Raw genomic sequence first — 16,497 nt, 5'->3', positions numbered from 1 at the left:
TGAAATGATAGCTTACTGTACTCTGGTCTCTGGGTGTAAATACTGGAACTTGTTTCAAGCTTATTTCTGAGTTTCACCAGTTAACAACTACAAAAATGTTTATTAAGGTGTTGATTCACACAGCATTGTGGGATTCATTTTACTCATTAGTAGTATGAACATTGGTTAATGCAGGTGGTGAGTTAGTTGGCTTATTTGGTTTGCTCTTTCTAAAGACCTCTGCCAACTTTGTTGGCTGTTTTTGCCTCTGTTTGCTTGTCTGTCTGTTCCCAACATAACTCAAAAAAGTAGTGAACAGACTTTGAAAGGTGGGCCATGGGCCAAGGAACAATTGATTACATCCATCCATTATCTGTAGCCGCTTATCCTGTCCTACAGGGTCGCAGGCAAGCTGGAGCCTATCCCAGCTGACTACGGGCGAAAGGCGGGGTACACCCTGGACAAGTCGCCAGGTCATCACAGGGCTGACACATAGACACAGACAACCATTCACACTCACATTCACACCTACGGTCAATTTAGAGTCACCAGTTAACCTAACCTGCATGTCTTTGGACTGTGGGGGAAACCGGAGCACCTAGAGGAAACCCACGCGGACACGGGGAGAACATGCAAACTCCACACAGAAAGGCCCTCACCGGCCGCTGGGCTCGAACCCAGACCTTCTTGCTGTGAGGCGACAGTGCTAACCACTACACCACCATGCCGCCCAATTGATTAGATTTTGATGTAAATCCTAAAATGTGGCTTAGCGGAGGTCTACACTATACCGAGTACCCTTCTAGGGGTTTTTTTATTTGCAGTGTATTAATTCAACCATTCATGTTTTCTTGTTAATTAATGCATTACATAATGTAAGTAAACAAGTGATAATGTTAATTCTTTAAGCATGTACTGTATATATACAATTATGACCTATGTATCTGAGGATTGGGATAATTCCTCTGTTTGCAGGTAGGTGGTGAGTTCAGCAGTGTTGTGCTGCCACAGATGAAGAAGTTTGGCAGGATCGCAGTTTGTGGGAGCATCGCCACGTACAACAACACCGAATTACAAACAGGTACGCAGGAATACTGATCACACCAGTTCTACCATAGCAGCACAAAATAAAAAGGAATATTCCATAGTCTTAAATTACAGTTTTCATTATGAAGGTGAGGATGAGCATTACAATTCTCCAAGTAAAGCTATTCATTTCAAGTTTCAAGCAAAACACAGTGTAAAGCACATTTTTCTTTCTCTGTCCTAAAGTTTTGCAGTGTTTCACAATAAACTGTAAACAAATACTTTAATGAGAAATATGTATTCCATTAGCTGATTTAATCAGCTGATAATAATGATGGTGCGAAACATAAGTGTATTAAGGGATGAAAAGGTCTTATTTTGAATTCTGGCTTCTGATTGGTCGAAAGGTGTTGATTAATTTTCTATAGCAGCAGCACTACCTGCTGTCTTTTATTCCTTGCGTAGTGACAATACATTCTGTAAATACGTCATAAAAGATAGGACACAATAAAAGAACGTGAACAAAAAACAATTCAAGATGGGACACAATGGCAATAATCTAAATGTGTAAAAAAAAAATTTTTGTTTGTAAAAAGCAAAAGTTTTTAGCTGTATCTTATTTGAGATTTGTGTTTTTGGTCCTGATCTCATGTGATGCCGTGTGTTTCAGGGCCATACGTTCACAATCTTATGATCTTTAAGCAGCTGCGTATGGAAGGATTTCTGGTAACACGATGGAAACACAAAAACCATGACTCAATCAAGAGACTCCTAGACTGGGTAAAAGAGGTGAGAGAGAGAGAGAGAGAGAGAGAAGACAAAAGTGAGCATCTGTCAACTGCACAATACAGAAAGACTTCAAAGGGTGCTGCCTAATTATAGTTATAGATCCCATTATAACCCATCTCATCACCATTCTCATGAATTTTGCAGCAGTTTTCAAAGCAGCTGATTAACATGTTATTGAATAGGACTTAATGAAACGTGGCTGAACAGGATGAATGCAACAGAGGAGGCTCAAAGAGACACAGTAAAGGACAGAGTGTATGGCTCACGGCTCTAAATATGAAATTGCTCTTATTTACAATCATCTATTGCATTCATTTCATGGCTGTTTATGCATTAATTGGTATCTGCTATGCCACATGCATTTATGACGAGGCACGTAACTAAAGTTTTATTACCTCTGTGGTTTTTGATCGCAATTCATTTTGACTGACTTGATCAGAGATTGCAAAGTCAGTAAATTCCCCTCCTGTTGTCTACATTGGGTCAGATATTTTGTACTGTAATGTATGCTGACTGCATAGTATACAAACAGCAATAATGATGACTAGTATAAGGGCCCGGTCCCACAACACCAATAACTATAACTATACCTCTAACTCCAACTTTAGTTCCAGTCTGGAGCAGTCACATCACCACTATAATCCCCACTATAATATCGCTTGGTCCTGACACTCAGGGAAATAAATGCACGCAACTTAGGAATAGTCATGGAAGTTTTTTCCAAGCAGTAGCACATTATTCCGGGTCATACTGTACAGCTTGGACTTCAAAACAACCCATGCGCACACTCCAGTGGTTGATATAATACGGATAGTTCACGGACTACAGAAATATAATAAAAAAGGAAACAAAATACAGAGTGGTTACGGATTTTAATACGGATGCTAATAATTTACGGCTTGGTCATGGACGTTTCAGTTTATTACAGATTGGTTATGGATTTCATACAGGTGATGCATCATGAATAAAAAAATAAGAAGTCTAAAACAATTAAATGTTTGGACTGCCAAAGTTCATAATTAAAATATCTTATCTGCATTTATGTTTACTTTATTAATTTACTATTGATATTTCACAGAAAATCTCACATCCGTGAATTAAAGAGCCATGCTTTGTATTATTTTTTTATTTTCTGTGAATCCGTATTCCTTGACTTCATGATGAAACAAGGATGTACAAAGATGCCCGGGGAAAAATAGCACGTGCTCAGACAACATCACATGTAAATAATTACCTGACTGGTCAGATGTTTTATCGGATCAGGTCCGGGCCTGGAAAAATCGCTCCAGAAGCAATCTCACCGATACCAATCAATCTGATCATCGTTATCAGTCTGATGTGACCACCAACAACATAAACTACAGGGGACCGATTTGTTTATAGTTATTATAGTTGTAGTTATATTTATAGTAGTGCTGTCAAATGTCGCGTTATTAACGCGTTAACTTGACTCAATTTTAATGGCGATAATTTTTTTTTATCGCGAGATTAACGCTCTGTGACATGATGCCACGCCCTGCACAGCCAGAGTCCTCTGCCCTCCCCCGAAGAGCCACGGTGCTCAGCTTAGGTTTCGTTTTCCCATTGGCGGCTCCAGCCCCACTTTGCAGTGGCTGTGACAAGACGTGTTATGCTCTGCAATAAAAAAAAAACATTGGTACAACCAGTGTTCGAACTATGCCGATATTTTCGGGGGGGGGGGGTCCCTTATTTTCCCTTGGGGGGGTGCTTGCGCTTGTCTCAGAGCGCGGCTCTCCATCGTGCGCTCATTTCAGATATGCAAATGCTTCCCGTTACACACGATTGCTATGTCAATAAACATCATTTTGCCAATATTTTAGAGACCCCCCAACATTTCCCAAATCATGTTTTCAAGGGATCTCATGTCTGTTTCAGGGGATCTCGGATCCCCCGAGTATCCCCGTAGTTCGAACGGTGAGCAAGCCCATTCACTTTTATGCTGATAAGAGAATTACAATGGTTTTTCATGTGACAAAAATGTGCGATTAAATTGCGATTAATCGCGAGTTAACTATGACAGTCGTGACATTAGTCGCGATTAAATATTTTAATCGCTTGACAGCATTAATTTATAGCTATTGGTATTGTGGGACCGGGCCTTAAATATACCATCACAGAATAGAGAGCAAGCTACAGAATTATCATTTTTGATACTTATGTCTTAATTGTTATAGCCAGGTAACAAATTTCGGAAAACTCCAACATCATGTGTGGAACCATAGTGGAGCATTGAGCACTGTGCTTCAAAAGTTATTCCCTCAACTGATGTTTTCATGATAACACATTATTCTAAAATCTCCCAAAGGTGTTCAACTGTGTTGAGATCAAGTGGCCATAGCATATCATTGATGTCATTTCATCCTTTTCAAACCATTCAGTGAGCCCTTTTTACCTGCTGATGAGGAAATGTTTCATCACAGGTTAAAAGTGATCAATCAGAAGAATTTTGTATTGATTTGCATGGATTATTCCCTCTGCAGAGACATGTGGACTCGAACCATGCAAGCAAAATCAATACATTCCACCCACTGCTTAATAGCGCCAATATTTTTCCTTTAATTTTTTACCAGTCTGTATTTTATTTTTTCTTATGCTCAATACTTGGATGTCCCAGACTCTCTCTCTTCAGATGTAATATAAAGACAAAAAAACAAGTTAAATTTCAATATTCAGTGCACATAGAATTGTAGATCTTTCTCATTTAATAGTAATAAAACTAATATTTTTAGAAAGACTTACGAACTCATTTACATGCTAAGTAGATAAAATCACTGTTTTGTTGCATATATACACGATTGTCAATTTATTCATCAAAATGTTCATATATACAGTACTGTGCAAAAGTCTTATGCATCCTATTTTATTCATACAAACTGTTACAGATTTCTGCTTTATGACTTCTACATTATCAAGTCAGTACAAAAACATTTTAGAGTCCAAACGTTCATTTTCCAGGACTAAATTAAATGTTACAGGGAAAAATTTGCATCTCAGCAGCGTATTACACAAGAGAGCACTTTTCAGATTAAAAAAGAAAACATAATGAAGGCTGCTGGGTTTTGGTGCAAAATGAAGAAGCGAGTGTGACAGTGTCCAGAAGAACTGTGGCTGGCTCTGTAAGATGCTCAGTAAAACCTACAGCTCATTTCCTTATCAAACTGCACTCACTGTACCTGAGACTACTATTTATTTTTTAAAGCAAAGGGCCGTCTCACACCAAATATTGACTTTATTTCATTTATTACGGCTTACTGCTGTTTATAGTATATATTTTTTAATGTTGAAACATTTAATTTCATTATTTATTTTTTTTTTAAAGATATTTTTTTGGGCTTTTTGCACCTTTATTGGATAGGACAGTGTAGAGACAGGAAATGAGCGGGAGAGAGAGAGACGGGAAGGGATCGGGAAATGACCTCGGGCCGGAATCGAACCCGGGTCGCCCGCATTCATGGTACGGCGCCTTAACCACCTGAGCCACGACGCCCCCTCATTATTTTTTTTTTAACCATTTTTGGTCTACAGCATTTCTTTACATGTGCCTAAAGGAGATATGCAGAACCTTTATTTTTAAATAAATTTCTGAGTGGATAGTATCTCCATCCTTGACTCTTGTATGTTGCATAAATGGGAATAAAAAATAGATATTTTTGAGAGTTAAAACTGACCGAAAAGTTGGCATTGGAGCTGCCCCACTGAGCCAGCCAGCCCTGAGTGCGTGACGTCATAGCAGTAACCGGTTTTAAGGCCGAGGCCTTTGACAGCTATAGACCAAAGTCATATAAATAAAAATTTATGGTGAAAGTAAGAAATACTGTTACCGACTTGCTCAACTAAGACTGATTTGACTTCATTGATTGTGGGTTGACTCTCATTAAAACAGGATGGGTGTTATAACTTATGCAACATACATGTACATGCATGCATTTTCACTGATTAAACGTAAAAGGCTAATTAAATAATCAGATGAACTGAGACAATCACATTCTGAAGCAAATTTAATAATCTTATACCCATTGTAGCGGTAGACTACATTACCCATAAGTCTATGCATGGATGTAGGCATCAATTAAGTTCCGGTTTCACTAGTAAAGAAGTGGATGTGAATTACTTCGGCGTCCAGTCTCATCATTATACATGGTGTCAGAAGGTGGCAAAGAACGCAAATCTCCGCGATAGACTTTGCTAATGACTTTAGTCGTGGGTGGACACGGCGAGAGTGTGCTTACCTGCTGAGAACAACGGTGAAGTTGGCATGCTCACGAAGGCGGGAGAGAGGCAGTGAAGCTGCATGAGCTGGTGAGAGGGAATCTGCACACACGCAAGGAGTGAAAAAAATAAAAAAAAAAGTATCCAATGAAACGAAACAACGAAAAAAAAGTCATGGCAGTTTCAGTGCAAATAACACAGCTCGAACCGTTCGACTTTTCAAGTCCGCCTGACTGGCCGAGATGGATCCGAAGATTTGATAGATTCCGTGTTGCATCCGGATTAAAAGACCAAGACCAAGAATATCAGGTAAATGCACTCCTGTATGCAATGGGGGATGCAGCTGATGATATTTTGAGTATCTTGCCGATGACAGAAGCCGATAAAAAGAAATATGGCGCAGTTAAAACTGCAATGGAGCAACACTTTATAGGCAAACACAATGTGGTTTTTGAAAGAGTACAGTTCAATATGAGATGTCAGCAAGAAGGGGAGAGTTCAGAAGCCTTCATTACTGAAGTGCACAAATTAGCAGAACATTGTAATTTTGGCTTGCTAAAAGATGAACTCATAAGGGACCGAATTGTCATCTCATCTCATCTCATTATCTCTAGCCGCTTTATCCTTCTACAGGGTCACAGGCAAGCTGGAGCCTATCCCAGCTGACTACGGGCGAAAGGCGGGGTACACTCTGGACAAGTCGCCAGGTCATCACAGGGCTGACACATAGACACAGACAACCATTCACACTCACACCTACGGTCAATTTAGAGTCACCAGTTAACCTAACCTGCATGTCTTTGGACTGTGGGGGAAACCGGAGCACCCGGAGGAAACCCACGCGGACACGGGGAGAACATGCAAACTCCACACAGAAAGGCCCTCGCCGGCCCCGGGGCTCGAACCCAGGACCTTCTTGCTGTGAGGCGACAGTGCTAACCACTACACCACCGTGCCGCCCGGACCGAATTGTAGTCGGGATAAAGGACAGAAAATTATCCGAACAGCTGCAAATGGACTCTGAATTGACCCTTGCAAAGGCAATACAAAAAGTGAGACAGAGTGAGACTGTCAAGAAACAACAGACAATACTACACAGTGCAACGGGAGTTGACTCCAAAACAAATGTGGACGCCATTAAAACAATGGGAAGAGGAAAAAAGTTCCAATATACAGGGAAACAGAGAAACAAAGAACAAAAGTTTGATGTGCCAAGTGAAAAGGAATGCGGCCGATGTGGAAAAGGACGAAAACATGCATGGAAAGACTGCCCAGCCAAAGACGTGGAATGTCGAAAGTGTCACAAAAAAGGACATTTTGCGGTGGCCTGTCACAACGGTCAAGCAGTGCGCACAGTCACAGAAGTGCTGTCAGACAGTGATTCTCAGGACTATGCGTTTTTAGGTGAAGTGTCTACACAAACCACCAAGCCATGGATTGAAAAAGTCGCTCTAAATGGAGACGCTGTCAATTTCATGATAGACACAGGCGCAGATGTGACTTCAATACCAGAGAGCGTATTCAACCCAGAGTGAGATGGTAAGCTAGACAAGCCGCTCAAAACACTAGTTGGTCCCGGACAGAATTTGCTGGACGTAAAAGGCTGCTTCAAGAGCAAAATGTGTGCAAAGGGCTGATTCACAGATCAATATGTGTATGTTGTGGCAGGACTGACACAACCACTTTTGGGCCTGCCAGCTATACAGGCCATGGGGCTAGTGCACAGAGTCCATGAAGTGACGCAGACAGATACTGACTTTAAGGCACTTTACCCATCAGTGTTTCAAGGGCTAGGCAAGCTAAAAGAACCATACCACATAGAGCTGGAACAAGGGGTGATACCCTATGCACTGTCAACATCTCGAAGAGTACCTCTACCTCTCAGAGACAAGGTGCGTGAAGAGCTGGAGAGAATGGAAAGTATGGGTGTCGTATTAAAAGTGACTGAGCCGACAGCCTGGTGTTCTGGGATGGTAGTTGTGCCAAAACCAATGAAAGACAAACTGAGAATCTATGTTGATCTCACACCACTGAATGCAGCGGTGAAGAGAGCGCGTCACATTTTGCCTGCTGTTGACCAAACACTGGCAATGATGTCAGAGGCCAAAGTTTTCATGAAGTTAGATGCGAGATCAGGATTTTGGCAAATCCCTTTAACTCCAGAATCACAACCCCTAACAACCTTCATCACTCCATTTGGGAGATATTTCTTCAACAGACTCCCGTTCGGAATTGCATCCACTCCAGAGCATTTCCAAAGAAGGATGTCGCAAATGTTTGAGAGTTTCGAGGGCGTATTATGCCATGCGGATGATGTTAGTGTATGGACGAAACAGACAAGAACATGATCAAAGACTGCACTGCGTGCTGCAGAAGATGCAGGAAGAGGAACTAACACTTAATGAGAAGTGTGAGTTCGCACAGGGGCACATCACGTTCGTCAGGCACAGGGTGTCTTCAAAAGGAATTGAGCCAGATCCAAACAAAGTGAAAGCTATCCTACAGATGCCTGAGCCTACATGCGTGGAGGACGTGAGGCACCTTATGGGAATGGCAAACTATCTGTCAAAGTTTGTACCTCAGATGGCAACCATCACCGTGACACTAAAAGACCTACTGAGAGAGAAAACTGAGTGGGTCTGGGATGAACCGCAGCAAATTTCTTTTGAAAAGCTGAAAAGTGGACTGAGCTCACCAAAAGCACTTGCTCAGTACTGAAATACAGCAGAGACAAAAGTGGCCGCGGATGCATCACCATACGGAATAGGTGCAGTCCTCACACAGAAGCAAGTTGATAATTCCTGGCAACCTGTCACATACATTTCAAAAGGTTTGACAGACACAGAAAAGCACTATGCGCAAATTGAAAAGGAGGCGCTGGCGGTAACGTGGGCGTGTGAAAGACTAGTATCTTACCTGCAAGAGCTGCACTTCACTCTTCAGACTGACCATAAGCCTTTGGTCCCTCTGTTGAGCACCAGAGGTTTAGATGACCTCCCTCCTAGAGTTTTAAGATTTCGACTGAGACTCCTCAGGTATGATTACGACATTGTGCATGTGCCAGGCAAAAACCTCATCACTGTCGATACATTGTCCAGAGCTCCACTGAGTGACATTCCATCTGCTGATGACCTACAGTTTGAAAAAGAGGTCCAGGTGTTTTTGGATGCTGTTGTGTCTTCACTTCCTGCTATGGACACAAGGCTGGCAGAAATTAAGAAAGTACAACAAACTGATGAGACGTGCAAAACAGTGGCACACTACTGTCAAACAGCATGGCCACAGAGACACAGCTTGAGTTCAGGGATTGCACCCTACTGGCAAGTCAGAGCAGAGTTGTATATCGCTGAAGACCTTCTGATGAAAGGTGAGAGAATTGTCATCCCTCAGACACTCAGAGGGGAAATAATGCACAAACTCCATGAAGGTCACCAAGGGATCTCCAAATGCCATGCCAGAGCTCAAGCATCTGTATGGTGGCCAGCTATCTCTGCACAAATTCAAGACAGTAGACAAATGTGAAATGTGTTAGAGATACAGAACACAGTACAGAGAGCCCCTCATACAGTCCCGAGTCCCTGATAGGCCCTGGCCAAAGGTTGGAATGGACCTGTTTGAGTGGGCAAACAAGACCTACCTGCTCATCATCGATTACTTCTCACGATATATAGAGGTGGCTGAGCTCAGGGTCACATCATCTAAGGCTACTGTTCGTGCTGTGAAGGAGGCTTTTGCACATCATGGATATCCGGAGACTGTGGTATCCGACAATGGGCCACAGTTCTCTTCAGAAACATTCAGAACATTTGCAAGGGAGAGTTGCTTCACACATGTCACAGGCAGCCCTCGCTACCCACAAGCTAATGGCGAGGCTGAACGTGCAGTGCAGACAGTAAAGTGTCTGTGGAAAAAAAGACACTGACCAAACCAGAGCACTTTTAGTATACAGGGCCACACCATTAGAACATGGATACTCACTTGCGCAGTTACTAATGGGAAGAAACCTGTGCACATCCCTACCTCAGTCTTCAAGTCAGCTCACACCAAAATGGCCTGACTTGGAGGCTTTTCGCAGGAAGGATGAGGAAGGAAGCCGTAAGCAAGCAACACACTACAATCTTCGCCACTGCTCCAGAACACTTCAAAAGCTCACCTCAGGACAGAAAGTGTGGATCACCACAGAGAAAGCTCCTGGGACTGTTCTAGGGACTGCAAACATGCCAAGGTCATACCTTGTAGAAACTGACAAGGGCATTCTAAGGAGAAACAGAATCCACCTGAGAGCCACTGGGAACTCCTCTGAAGCCACCACCAAGTCAGGCAGAGTTTCCAAGGCTCCTGAGAGACTTTACTTATGAAAAAAAAATGAATGTGAAAGAATGTAGATGTTTCAGTTTACTACACTTCTTAATTGGTAAAGAAAAGAGTTTCAGAGAAATGTGTTGTGATAAAAAGGTTAGCATAAGAATGTTTAGAATTGGATGAGTTGATGTTAGAAAAGATGTTGCTTAGCTCAAAGGAGGAGGTGTAGCGGTAAACTACATTACCCGTAAGTCTATGCATGGATGTAGGCATCAATTAAGTTCCAGTTTCACTAGTAAAGAAGTGGATGTGAATTACTTCGGCATCCAGTCTCATCATTATACACCTGTAACTTAAACACACAATACAAGTTACATGTATTAATCTAAATGCAGGTAAACAACACGTTGTTTTTGTTTTATATCCAAATGAGAGTCGGAGCTTACCTGTCTGCGTTCTCGCTTCTTGAAGGCCGATCTTGTGGCCGATTGTTTTGAAACAATCTGACTTTCAGTTGTTCATTCAGTTCTCTGTTCATTCACGTCTTCCACATAAGGGCGAGATGGCAGCAATATCCAGTGAAGAAATCAGATGGCTGCTTCACTCATTCTCCATTTTCTCCATACTGAGTACTCCGCCATTACTGCTCGGCTCAGGCAATTACTAAAACCCGGGACAGAACGGAACATCACCGGTTTTAGCAACAACCTCGGGGAGGTCACTGCCCGAGCGATATGTCACATCCCATCCCGGGTTTTACCAACAACCCTTGGCTCACACTCCGGGAGAACTGGTGCAACTAAACTTACTTTCCTTTTTAAAAATAAAATAAATGCTTTCCTTTTCTTGTAGTTTTATTTAATTGTTGGTACTGCACCCTCTTTCAATACGGGCTTATAGCCAACGCTCCTCAACAGATCAGAGGTCTCGTATGAGTCTTCAGTAAAATGTTCAGAGCAGAGGAGAGACCATTTCGTAGGCGCCCAATGTGCCCGTGAACTTCTCACAAAATGCGTCCAAATCTTTGCAGTTTGAACATTCTTGGGCCATGAATGCAACGTAAATCCACCTTCTGTCATGTTGCTGGCACATCTACATGGCATGGCGACAAATTAGCTCAAAATGGAGGCTCGGAGTTGCAGTCAGCTTTGTGTTTTAGTATGGACCCTTTTCCCGTGACGTCACGACAAACGCGACCGCCATTTTGGACATGTACTACCAGTAGTTTACCACAGCCAACATTGAGGAACAGCAGCAAAGAAAGTGTTTATTTTCAGCAAGACTTCCATCATGCCACTATATTGTTGTGCACCTGGGTGTAGTAACCATCAACAAACAAGGCAAGGGTTATCATTTTATCGGATCCCGGTAGATGCTGACCGACGGAGAAGATGGATAGCGGCATACCAACGCTTGTGTAGTGACCACTTTGTTGGAGGTAAGACGAATAAAATTAGCCAGAAAAGGCATTACATTGCTGTTAACATTCCATTCTAGTTTACTGTAATTATGATCTGGCAGCTATTTACACCGGATCCAGTGTAAATAGCTGCCGGAGCCAACGTCCGAGGTTCCGGAGCGCGCTAGGATGTTGGCTCCGGCAGCTATTTACACTGGATCCGGTGTAAATAGCTGCCAGATCATAATTACAGTAAACTAGTAAATACAGTTTTCTGCATCTCGCTCCTTTTTCTTTTATGTTTGTCACCTTCCTCGCATTCGAGCCGAAGTCCACTACATGTCCAAAATGGCGGTCGCGTTTACGAAGGTCACGTGACTGAAAAGGGTCTATAGCGGAAATGGTGATGAGACCAATTGACTTCCTGTTGTGACGTCATGGACATCAAGGACATTCACTCAGACCGCTACCTACAGTATATGAATCACTTTAATCGTAAAAATTACTATATTAGATTTATTGTTAATGCTTAAAACTTTTCCTGTGCCATTCTTGAGTTCTCAAGGCATTTATAAACAAAAGTGAGGCCATGGCTCTGCGTATATGCTTTAAGACTTTTGCACAGTTTTTATATATATATATATATATATATATATATATATATATATATATATATATATATATATATATATATATATATATATATATATATATATATATATATATATATATATATATATATATATATATATATATATATATATATATATATATAATTTCCTGGCGGCACGGTGGTGTAGTGGTTAGCGCTGTCGCCTCACAGCAAGAAGGTCCTGGGTTCGAGCCCCGGGGCCGGCGAGGGCCTTTCTGTGTGGAGTTTGCATGTTCTCCCCGTGTCCGCGTGGGTTTCCTCCGGGTGCTCCGGTTTCCCCCACAGTCCAAAGACATGCAGGTTAGGTTAACTGGTGACTCTAAATTGACCGTAGGTGTGAATGTGAGTGTGAATGGTTGTCTGTGTCTATGTGTCAGCCCTGTGATGACCTGGTGACTTGTCCAGGGTGTACCCCGCCTTTCACCCGTAGTCAGCTGGGATAGGCTCCAGCTTGCCTGCGACCCTGTAGAAGGATAAAGCGGCTAGAGATAATGAGATATAATTTCCTTTTGCTCATTTGAGAAATTAAGCCAAGCACACATCATCAGACACTAGTGTTAGAAAATTAAAACTAAGATTATTTTGACTAAGATTAAGATTGCAGTCAACATTTGTGGGTAATTCCGACACGTCACATTAAACACACATACCCACACACAACTATGATTCATGTAGCTCTCACTTCCTCCAGTACATCATGTGATCATTTTCTAGGGGTTTTCCACGTTTTAATCACATGTTTCTGGTATCTTGTGATATCCAGAGGTGATCTGATAACCAGTCAAATCAGATTAAAGTGTATTAAAAGAGAACCAGAGGAGGCTGAACAGCTGAGAAAAATAGCAGAGTTAAAGGCAGAAAATACAGACCAAAACCAGTAACACTAAACTCAACTAAGAAACAAGGACAACATTATATTAATAACCAAGCAACAAGGAACAAAGCATCAAATCAAAGCTCAAATAGGCACCTAGATACAAAGGAGTGTATAAACAAAATCAAGACTTAATGAGACTACTTGCAGAGAAACTGGCGACAAAACTAAACACAAGTTTGGAAACACAAGAGCATGGAAAAGTGAGAACTCATGACCCCAAGAAGGTCAAAACTGTTACTCATTTTTATTATGCCTGTAACATTTTTTATCTTTATCTCTTCTCCTTGTTCTGTTCCAGGGAAAGCTCAAGTGCAAGGAACATGTCACTGAAGGCTTTGGCAACATGCCTGCTGCATTCATGGCGATGCTAAAGGGAGCCAACACTGGCAAAGCTATCATAAAAATATGAATAAAAAGTGAGAAAATTACAATGTGCAACTCACAAAGTATCCTTGCTTTTAAAAAAAATCAACCAAAGCTCTGTGTTTTTCATAAATTCCTCATTTTATAAATTACTGCATAATTATTTAGGGGTGGTACCATGTTACAGTGGGTATCGTTGGCATTACACAGCATGGTCCCCAGCTCAATGTTAAGATCAGAAAATGAATCAAAGTTAGTAAAAGTTTTACTATGAAATGCTTTGTTGATAAAAGGGAGCAGAACAGAATGGCAAGAGTGGTTTAAGCTGACAGGAAGACTCCAGTAACTCAAATAACCACTCTTTACAACCGTGATGAGGAGAACAGTATCTCACAATGCACAACATGCCAAACTTTGAGGTGGATGCGATACAACAGCAGAAGACCACAGTGGGTTTCACTCCTGTCAGCCAAGAGCAGGAATCTGAGGTTAGAGTGGCCACAGCTTTGCCCAAACTGGTCAGTTGAAAATTGGACCTGGTTTATTGCCAAACTGTCCATCAACAACCATGCCATGGTCAAAGTCACTGAGATCGCAATTTGTCTCATTCTGATGTTTGATGTGAACATTAAATTCAAACAAAACCCCAAATTAAATGCTGTTTGCCAATCACGGCAAGTGCCCTGCTGTGCCCCTTGCATGTTTTAAATTAATTATAAAACTTTATAACAACTTATCCATTTTAAAAGTTATGATATTGCTAAAAAAATAGGCTTATCTAGGTGCAGCCATTTGCACGGAAACCAGATATCTGCTTGTAATGTGACTGGGACACTAACACCATTTCCCTTAGTAACACACAGCCATCAAATAAAGGCTTCTAATTCTAAAAAAAAAATCACCAGGTGCCACTACGCTCTCTCTCTCCCTCTCTCTCTCTGTCTCTGTGTGTGTTCATTGCTTCAGATGGGTTAAATACAGAGTAAGAACTTCACTGTGCTGTAATGTATATGCAACAAATAAAGGCTTCTAATTCTAAAAATCTAATCAGAAATTTTATGTAACCATCTGACTTTTACTGGCAACAAAATACACAAATCAACAGACTTCACTTTTTTGAAGTCTGCATCTCACTCGGCTAGACAATGCATATGCAATACTGGCACAGATACTAGAAGAAGAAGAAACCTTTATTTGTCACATGCTTACTTCAAGCACAGTGAGATTTCATCCTCTGCATTTAACCCATCTGAAGCAGTGAGCACAAGCACACACCCAGAGCAGTGGGCAGTCACACCAGAGCACCCAGGGAGCAGTCAGGGGTTAGGTACCTTGCTCAAGGGCACTTCAGCCCAAGGCCACCCCACGTTAACCTAACTGCATGTCTTTGGAAGAAACCGGAGCACCCAGAGGAAACCCGGACAGACACAGGGAGAACATGCAAACTCCACACAGAAAGGCCCTCGCTGGCCACTGGGTTTGAACCCAGAACCTTCTTGCTGTGAGGCAACCGTGCTAACCACTACACCACCAACTGGTAAACAATAGTTGTTATCATAGCAATGTGGTTCTTACCATCTAAAAAGATCACTTTTCTCGGTGAATAAAAACAAAATACATGTCACATGAAAAAAAAAACAGAGTAGCCAGTGATGTAGCATTTTATGGGTGGCTAAAGACTCACAAAGGCTGTGTACGAGTGTGCTCACTGTTTTTGTATGTGTGTGTGTGTGTTCACTGCTTCAATGATTGGGCTTATTTTTACAGCCAAACACTTGGCGCTCAGGTATCTTCAGGGTCATTTACAACAATTTAGAAGCAATATATCCACTAGATCTCAGCCTCGGAAAGTCACATAGTGTGTAAGTGACATCAAAATCTTGGATTCTTTCATGTAATTTGTACTCAGAGCGCAATATTTGAACTTTGAAGAGAGTGAAATGTCAGCGCCCAGGAACTTTGTTTGTTTTTCTTTTAAAATAAAATCTGGACACAGTATACAGGTACAAATATGAATAAGTGAACACTTGAACATGTCTTGTACAGATATTATCTGTCAGTATAAAGGAGAAATAAAAATTTTTGGGGTTTTGATTTCCTTTAAAGGGCGGCACGGTGGTGTAGTGGTTAGCGCTGTCGCCTCACAGCAAGAAGGTCCGGGTTCGAGCCCCGTGGCCAGCGAGGGCCTTTCTGTGTGGAGTTTGCATGTTCTCCCCGTGTCCGCGTGGGTTTCCTCCGGGTGCTCCGGTTTCCCCCACAGTCCAAAGACATGCAGGTTAGGTTAACTGGTGACTCTAAATTGACCGTAGGTGTGAATGTGAGTGTGAATGGTTGTCTGTGTCTATGTGTCAGCCCTGTGATGACCTGGCGACTTGTCCAGGGTGTACCCCGCCTTTTGCCCGTAGTCAGCTGGGATAGGCTCCAGCTTGCCTGCGACCCTGTAGAACAGGATAAAGCGGCTAGAGATAATGAGATGAGATGAGATTTCCTTTAACTGAAGATTTTCATGTGCCTTTGCATGATGTAATCCATTGCACTGCTACCACATGATTAGCTGATTGAATAGTTGCATGAAAGATTTTTCCAATGTGTAAGTTTTATTTCCCCAAATAATAAAACAGATTAACTATAAAACTGTGTTTATCTTTTGAGGCAAGTGATTTTGCCTAAGATTATTTTATTAAAAACATGTATTTAAAGCAGTGTACTATATATCACATCATTACAGCTTTTCAAATGTTCAATGCCAGTTATATAGCAGTTTTATCTTTCAGTTATGTCCGATCATCCCAGACATTTTAATCTTTTGTGCTGCTGTTTTAAGAATAATTTATTAATAAAGTATTTCATAAACTATCGAAGGCTCGTTTTCTTACAACT

At 41.6% G+C, this 16,497-nt stretch overlaps 1 protein-coding gene across 2 annotated transcripts in view; it reads left to right on the top strand.

The window, feature by feature from the left end:
- The window catches only part of LOC132889690 (prostaglandin reductase 1-like), a 31,094-nt gene extending 16,056 nt beyond the window's left edge, over positions 1–15,038 (top strand). For both annotated transcript variants that reach the window (XM_060926438.1, XM_060926439.1), the window contains 3 exons: positions 955–1,060; positions 1,676–1,794; positions 13,553–15,038. In XM_060926438.1, the coding sequence (XP_060782421.1) occupies positions 955–1,060; positions 1,676–1,794; positions 13,553–13,663 (336 nt within the window). In that variant the 3' untranslated portion in view covers positions 13,664–15,038. The remainder of the gene's footprint in view (positions 1–954; positions 1,061–1,675; positions 1,795–13,552) is intronic.
- The last annotated feature ends 1,459 nt before the right edge of the window (positions 15,039–16,497 follow it).

This window comes from Neoarius graeffei, chromosome 7, assembly GCF_027579695.1.
Source record: "Neoarius graeffei isolate fNeoGra1 chromosome 7, fNeoGra1.pri, whole genome shotgun sequence".
Lineage (NCBI taxonomy): Eukaryota > Metazoa > Chordata > Actinopteri > Siluriformes > Ariidae > Neoarius > Neoarius graeffei.
This window is presented reverse-complemented; position numbering and strand designations above follow the sequence as displayed.